Genomic DNA, 8470 nt, shown 5'->3' on the forward strand with positions numbered 1-8470 from the left:
GACTTGGGATCCAGCAGAACTCAACTATTTTACCTTGTTTAGTTAAAAGATAGTACCGGTGTAAGATATCTAAAATATATGGATGATCAATATTCATGTTGTTTATTGACTGAAGACATAATAGGGAGTCTGAGAATATAGTAAAATGTTTGTCATTGGAAGTTTTTATGTATTCAAACGCAAGCTGAATAGCCTTTGCTTCGGCGGTATAAATTGTTGCTTCATTTGGGAACGTCGTTTGTGATTACTGCAGCAGCAGCGACTTTATTTTGGTCTTTTGAACCATCTGTATAGATATCAATTGTAGTATGTTTGGATTGTTTTATTTCGGATTGTGCAACTGTGCCCCAGTTTTAAACATTGTATTATTTTCAAGTTTTGTTTTGGTTTTAATGTTTATATCCTTATGATAAAACGGTTAAGGTATATCATTGAGGGAGTCAGCTATGTTCTATTTCCCATATGGTATGACTATTTTCCATCGGCTTCGCCGCAAGGAATAGACTAAGTCTCGTGGAACTGGGATCTTGCTGACTCATTATATAATGATTTCAACTCGCTGATGAGGTGAAGATTTTTTGTGCTAAGAACTATTCAATATAACATCAGTTTACATGTACTCACAGATAGACCAAACTGGACTTATATATACGGATGCATTCAGTATTTCCATGATATTGCATTGATATAGGAAATTTCAATGATTGATTGTATATTGTTTAACGTCCTACTTGAGAATTTTTCACTCATATGGAGATGTCACCATTGCCGGTGAAGGACTGCAAAATTTAAGCATATGCTCGACGCTTACGGCCTTTGAGCGGGGAGGGATCTTTAACGTGCCACACCTGCTGTGACACGGGGCTTCGGTTTCTGCGGTCTCATCAGAAGGACAGCCGCCATTTAATCACCTCTTACAACAAGCAAGGGGTACAGATGGCCTATTCTAACCCGGGTTCTCTTGGAATAAGTTTGAATGAATACATAACTGTTACATCACTTTATGATGAACAAAGTCAATGAAAGAAAACAAGACCTTTCACCATATGCAGAGGATAATGGGATATTGCTACAAAAGTTATGGTCAGTTTTTTAATCGAGACAGGCTACTGACAAATTAATTGATGCTACAGGGGTTTCATCCGTCTCATTTTGCATATTTCATGGTCTTTATAACGATCTATTTCACCGATATAACCTATCATTGAGTAAAATGCTGTCTGACATGTTTCATAGCGATTGTTAGGCCGTTCTTGTCACACTGATTTTGACTACGGATTACTTTGTTTACCCGAGCGAGATATAGAGCTCACGTCGGGTATGAACGGTCGACAGGGGATGCTTACTCCTCTTAGGTACATGACCCCACATCTAGTATGTCCAGAGTTAAGTGTTTGCCCTACTCTTAATTTTGTATTCTTTATAGGACTTATAAAATTGATCACTGTTCGTTATCTTCACCTTTATATTGAATATCAGTTCTATGGAGGGGTATGAGGTATTAAAATTTCTTGAAGATATTATGGAAGCTATATCTTGTTTGCATATGTACATCTTTTGACTGTGCTCTTACCTTTTGTTTTATCTCTCGGTTATTGTGATGTCGCGGTCCGGAATTTTACCGCTCCGGTTTGTGTACTAGTGTTTTAGTGTATACTTCCGTGACGCCGTAGCATGCTTTATGTCTCTGTGAATTTTGGGTATTTGGGCCTCCCTAAGGAGTAAGTTTGCTTAAATATCTTTGTAAACAATAACTTTGCAATGTTATGGATGTTTTTCTATAGGCATGATTATGTGTAATCGTTTTCTGAATCTTCGTGGTTTATTTTCAATAATGTGACCTATTTTCACTCGAAACGTTTGTCATACGTTTACCATGCGTTTGTAATAAGTATAGAGCCATGACTGGTTAAATAGTTTTTTATTGTGTTCACGTTTTCGCCAACATTTTGATGAAGTTGATCAGTGTTTTATGATTGTTTCTTATTTGTTTTATAGTTTTTTACCCTCGTCTCATGAGGAAAGTCCCGAATAAAGAATATATATGGAGTTCCAGTCGACTCGTTCTAGTTTATTCTTTTAAGAACGGCACAGTAAAAAATCCTTTACCACCAGGCTGATCTACACCCATATGAAGCTACGTGCGAATAGAACTATGACTTCACCTGGAGGCGAACAGTTCCAGGAAACAGTGTCTCATCAGAAAGCACACTTAGCATCTATACAACGCGAGATAGACTGCTTTGTGTCTCAATACAGTGAGTCAAGCATTAGATTATCTGACATAGGGAACATCAGTGACGATGTTAAAAAACTGTTTCAAAGGTACGCTGCTGTCGCTGAAACTTATGAGCAATTTCTTAAAGGACACAGAACACAGGAGAGTGCTGCTGAATTGGAATCATTTCATAGTGTATGGGATTCAGTCCGGAAATCTGTAACTTTGTTCTTGGATCATGTGAAATCTTTGTGCCCGGATGTCAATACAGGATCTTCACTGAAACATACGCCTCATAGAAGTAAATCAGTATCACAGAAGACATTTCGTTCTTGTACGTCAAGAGGCAGTTCTAAGTTAACCGCAGCTTTAATTGAACATACTGTGAAAGTGGAAGCAGCTCGTACTCGAATGAAATACGCAGAAGAAGAGGCGGAGTTGATAAAACAGGAGGCTGCACTCAAGGCGAGTCGCACCTTATTGACTGTTAAAAAGGAATTAGAGGCAGCTGAACATGGGTTAGATGCTGTGAAAATGGTACTCGATTTTGATGATAGTGACAGAACGAGCAAAATTGAAATTGAAAGTAAACATGGTGCTGACGATGAACATTTTCTGACTACGCGTTATGTGCAAGAAAACAGAAATGACATGACGTCCCCGCTTGAAGTTGAACAACAAACTGTTGAGCCTAATATACCACCTGTATCTCCAAACCCAGTCCATATCTTGCGTCCACAAGCAGCACCATTCAATCCAGCCCAATACGCGCACAAGCAGAACAGTGAATATGATGCCTCTCATCTAGCCTTACTGGTCACGAAAAATCAACTGTTACCTAAACGACTTTCACATTTCAGTGACCAACCTGAGAGGTATTTGACTTGGAAATGCAGTTTCCTCAGTGTCATGGATGAAATTAAGGCATCTGATTTGGAATGTTTGGACTTGTTACTCAACCATTTGGGTCCGGATTCAAAGACCCAAGCAGAAAATATACGGGCATCAAACCCGCGAGATCCGGGAAAGGCAGTTAAAGACATATGGAACCGTTTAGACCGTGAGTACGGTAGTGCAGAGACTATAGAAAGTTCTCTCAAGAATCGGATTACCAACTTTCCTGTGCTAAACGAGAGTGACAGAAAGCGCTACTATGACTTATCCGATCTAGCTGCAGAGGTTGAATCTATCAATGTGATGAAGACTTCCAGTTAACATTTACGTATTTTGATACTTCTGGAGGCATTAACGAATTCGTTCGAAAACTACCAAAACGACTGCGAGAGAAGTGGGCATCTGAGTGTGATCGTTACAAGGTGAAGAACAGTGTATCACAAGCTCCGTTTTCATTTTTTACCAGATTTTTGAGAGGCATTGCGCGTGTAAAAAATGACCCAAGCCTCGTGATTGAAAACTCACCTCAGACTCGGACCGAGTGGTTACCAACACGCAAGAAAGGTCAAGTTCTTACTGTGAAGAAAGTGGATGTTATGTCGGACAAAGATGAGCCAGTTACGTTGGATAGAAGTACGCCACTTACATCAGGCAGAAATGAACTGAACTCTGAGAAAACTGACAGCTCAATGCGGTGTCCTATTCATGGTGGTAATGCTGCTCATTCACTGAGGGAATGTCATAAGTTTCGTAAAAGGCCGTACAAGGAGAAGGTAGACTATCTGTTTAAACATGGATATTGCCTAAGATGTTGCGGGCAAAAACGGCACACCAAAAAGAACTGTCGTGAAAACGTGAAGTGTGATGTGTGCGGTTCTCTCAATCATGTGACAATTCTGCATTCCGATGTTGCTCCTGGGAAATTTCATGAGGGGGAGCAGTTGACAGTTTCAACATCGTGCACCGAAGTGTGTAATGTGCAACAGAACACTAGTAAATCCTGCGCAAAAATCTCACTGATCAAAGTATATCCGGAAGGACAACCGTACCGTGCACGCCATGTGTATTGCGTAATCGATGACCAAAGCAACCAGTCTTTGGCGTCATCATCCTTTTTTGACGCATTTGGAGAGTCTGGTCCAGAAACTGAATATGTACTTTCGACATGTGCAGGGAGATCAGTTACATCAGGAAGAAAGGCATCTGGATACATCGCACAATCACTTGATGGATCTTACACTTACAAATTACCTTGTTTGATTGAGTGTAATGAAATACCAAATAACCGTGATGAAATCCCCTCAAAATCTGTTGCTCGTCATTATTCTCATTTGGCGGATATACAGGACTATATTCCGGAGATTGACACTGGAGCCAACATCGAGATATTGATTGGTCGGGATCTTACAACAGCGCATCATGTGTTAGATCAGAGAGTTGGTCAGGATGGCTTACCTTTTGGACAGAAATTACCTCTCGGCTGGGTTGTGGTAGGAAACGTCTGCCTTGGGAAAGTCCATCAACCAGAAATTGTCAGTGTGATGAAAACTTCCGTACTTACCAATGGACGCGCCTCACATTTAATACCCTGTGACAGTGAGTTTTCTGTGAAGGAAGGGTATCCGGATATCTTTCAACGCTCGCCAGGAGATGAAAAACTAGGTCTCTCTATTCAGGATAAGAAGTTCATGGATATCATGGAATCAGGCTACAAGAGATCTACTGATGGGTTCTGGGAAGCACCGTTACCATTTCAGGTATGCAGACAAACTCTACCGAATAACCACTCGATGGCTTTACGTAGGGCCATGTCGTTTGATAGAAACTTACGATCTAATCCGATCAAGTGTAAACAGGTTGTCGATTTCATGGACAAACTTCTAGTGAATCACCATGCAGAGTTAGCCCCGGAACTACCTGCTGTGTCTGAACGATGGTACTTACCTATGTTCGCCGTACATCACCCTAAGAAACCAGAAAGTGTACGCGTGGTGTTCGACTCTTCGGCTAAGTATAAGGATTCGTCGTTAAACTCTGTGCTATTACAAGGCCCAGACATACTGAACAACTTGCTTGGTATATTACTTCGCTGCCGGAAAGAGAAAGTTGCCGCAACCATGGACGTGGAGCACATGTTTTATAACTTCAAGGTGCCCGAAAAGCAACGTTGCTACTTGCGATTTTTGTGGCACCAGAATAACGACATTGACCAGCCGCTTATTGAATATCAAATGACTAGACATGTGTTTGGTAATTCTACCTCACCTTCCATCGCTAATTATGGATTCCGGAAAATTGTCGAGGGTGCGGATAAGGATGTACAAGACCTTATCAATGAAAATTTCTATGTAGACGATGGATTAGTGTTGTGTAAAACCGTGGACCAAACAGTTGACCTCGTGCTTCGAACTCAGCAAACGCTGCAGGATAGAGGGAGAGTAAGACTCCACAAGTTTGCCTCGAACAGTAGGCATGTACTCAACGCTTTGGATCAAGCTGATTTAGCCAAGAATCTGAAGGACTTAGACTTAGGAACTGCTGCACTTCCTACTCAGAGAAGTCTAGGACTTTTATGGAATACTGAAAGTGACTCTTTCATATTTAGCGTGAATCAGGTGGAAAAACCATACACCAGACGTGGCCTGTTGTCAACCATCAACAGTGTCTTTGATCCTATTGGATTTGTACAACCTGTCGTTATCGAGGGGAAAATTCTTCTTCGCGAGATGATGTCCGTCACCAAGAAAACTGACTGGGACGACCCATTACCAGAGGCCTTACACGACAAATGGGTCTCGTGGATACATTCATTAGCCTGTCTCGAGGAGCTTCATATCCCTAGAATGTACAGTGACATTTCGTTTGAAGACGCCATCCGCAGAGAAGTCTTGGTCTTTGCAGATGCTTCAAAGAACGCAATAGCTGCCTCAGCATACCTCAAACTTTATGATGTCAATAGATCAACTATCAGCTTCCTAATGGGCAAGGCTAAGGTGGCACCCAATCATGGCCATTCAATCCCTCGATTGGAATTATGTGCAGCGGTCCTCGCTACAGAAATTGCAGAAAGCATAGCAGAACAGTTGAGCATTCACAAGGACAACTTTAGTTTCTTCACGGACAGCCAAGTGGTACTTTGATATATCTCCAATGAGTGTAGGAGATTCTATATCTACGTAGGGAACAGAGTGAGCAGAATCCGACTCTTTAGCCAACCATCCCAGTGGCATTATATTGCATCAGAGCGTAATCCTGCTGATGTAGCGACCCGCGGTCTACATGCATCAAACCTGTCTGGCTCGTTATGGCTCAACTGCCCAGAGGATACCTTGGACGTTGTATCAGATACAGGTTACGGTCTTGTTAATCCAGAACAGGATGTAGAAATTCGTCCAGAAGTAACTTTGCGCGTTGCAATCTGTGGAAATCAAGGATATTGCGAAACCTGGGGTTCCATTTTCAGACTTCTTCTCTAGATTTTCATCATGGAACAAGCTACTCCGTGTTATTGCTCGTATCAAGTTTTGGGCTTGTCGACATCGCAAGGATGGGCATTCACCTACTCGCTTTGATGACCCTGAGCTATTGAGAAATAGTGAACTTGCGATCATTGCATGTGTGCAAAGAGACATATTCGCAGAGGAGATAAGTTGTATCAAAGACAGAAACAGAATTCCACGCAACAGTCCACTTAAATCCCTCTCACCCGTCATTACAAATTGTGTTCTTCGAATTGGTGGAAGATTGAACAATGCACTTAACACTGATATCACAGAGCATTTGTGTAATCCTATCATACTTCCAAAGAACCACCACATTACTCGCTTGGTTATAAGGCATTACCATCATGAGACGTACCACCAAGGTCGACATTTTACGGAGGGTGCCGTCCGCTCTGCTGGATATTGGGTAATAGGAATGAAGAGAATGATTTCCGCAGAGATCAGCCGATGTGTAGTGTGTCGCAAATTACGTGGTAATCTTGGCCATCAAAAAATGTCGGATCTTCCTGAAGACCGTTGCAGAGCCAGTCCGCCCTTCTCTTACGTGGGAGTGGACACCTTTGGCCCTTGGGCAATTGCGTTTCGACGGACAAGGGGTGGAAGTGCAAATCAGAAACGGTGGGCATTGTTATTTACATGTCTAGTAACCAGGGCAATTCACATTGAGGTTATAGAACAGCTCTCAAGTTCCTCCTTCATAAATGCGCTAAGACGATTTGTCTCCATACGCGGACCAGTTACGCAATTTCGATCCGACAGGGGAACGAATTTTATTGGAGCATCCGAGGATCTTGCCATTGACGCTCAATTTATTGAGAGAGGACCTGTATCAGACTTTCTGTCAAGCTCACGCACTGTGTGGAAGTTTAACCCGCCATATGCTCCACATATGGGAGGGTCATGGGAGAGACTAATTGGAACAGTGAAACGCATTCTCGATTCTATGCTGTTGCAACATAAAGGGAAAACCTTGACTCACGAAGAACTCGCCACACTTATGTCAGAGATATGCGCGATTGTCAACAACCGACCCTTAGTGGATGTGTCTTCTGACCCAGAGTCGCCCAACATACTTACTCCGTCAATGCTACTTACAACGAAAACCAAATCTGATGTCAATCCATTTCCTTCATTTGGCACCAAGGATGCACTAAAGTCTGCATGGAAAAATGTGCAAGTGATGACAAATGCGTTTTGGCGTAGATGGAAATTGGAATACTTGCACCGGCTGCAAGGACGTGTTAAGTGGCAGGAACAGTCTAGAAATCTCAAAGTCGGAGATCTTGTTTTAGTCAAAGACATTGACTCTTCACGCAATAACTGGCCAACCGGACTTGTTCAGAAAACCTTTGAAAGTAAAGATGGTCTTGTTAGAAAAGTTGAAGTTGCTGTGGTTAGGGATGGTAGACGTGCTTTGTATGTTAGACCTATCACAGATCTTGTAACACTTCTAGAGGTTGAATGAACATATTCGAACATTTGAGTATTAGGGTACTTAGTCAGAACTTGAACTCTTGTGTAATTTTTTTATTTCATTTTATATGAAACATGTTGAAGATTTGAAGTTTTTGGTATTTTGAAAAGGTTTTCATTCTTATTATACAAATATTATTTGTACTTAAAAAATATTGATTTCTGGTAGAAATCAGAGGGGGAGTGTGATGTCGCGGTCCGGAATTTTACCGCTCCGGTTTGTGTACTAGTGTTTTAGTGTATACTTCCGTGACGCCGTAGCATGCTTTATGTCTCTGTGAATTTTGGGTATTTGGGCCTCCCTAAGGAGTAAGTTTGCTTAAATATCTTTGTAAACAATAACTTTGCAATGTTATGGATGTTTTTCTATAGGCATGATTAT

General features: G+C 41.6%; 2 protein-coding genes across 2 annotated transcripts; both read left to right on the top strand.

Moving 5' to 3' along the window:
- The first annotated feature begins 3708 nt into the window (after positions 1–3708).
- On the top strand, positions 3709–6252 carry LOC125672561 (uncharacterized). The gene has a single exon (XM_048908760.2). The coding sequence runs from the start codon at positions 3709–3711 to the stop codon at positions 6250–6252; it is 2544 nt and encodes an 847-aa protein (XP_048764717.2).
- A 778-nt stretch (positions 6253–7030) lies between these two features.
- Positions 7031–8080, top strand: LOC130052230 (uncharacterized). Its single transcript, XM_056156645.1, has one exon. The coding sequence runs from the start codon at positions 7031–7033 to the stop codon at positions 8078–8080; it is 1050 nt and encodes a 349-aa protein (XP_056012620.1).
- The last annotated feature ends 390 nt before the right edge of the window (positions 8081–8470 follow it).

Source organism: Ostrea edulis, chromosome 2 (assembly GCF_947568905.1).
Source record: "Ostrea edulis chromosome 2, xbOstEdul1.1, whole genome shotgun sequence".
Classification (NCBI taxonomy): Eukaryota; Metazoa; Mollusca; class Bivalvia; order Ostreida; family Ostreidae; genus Ostrea; species Ostrea edulis.

What these genes read in the sequence shown, in the direction of transcription:
- LOC125672561 (XM_048908760.2), top strand. Translation starts at nt 3,709, where the DNA reads ATGTCGGACAAAGATGAGCCAGTTACGTTGGATAGAAGTACGCCACTT.
- LOC130052230 (XM_056156645.1), top strand. Translation starts at nt 7,031, where the DNA reads ATGAAGAGAATGATTTCCGCAGAGATCAGCCGATGTGTAGTGTGTCGC.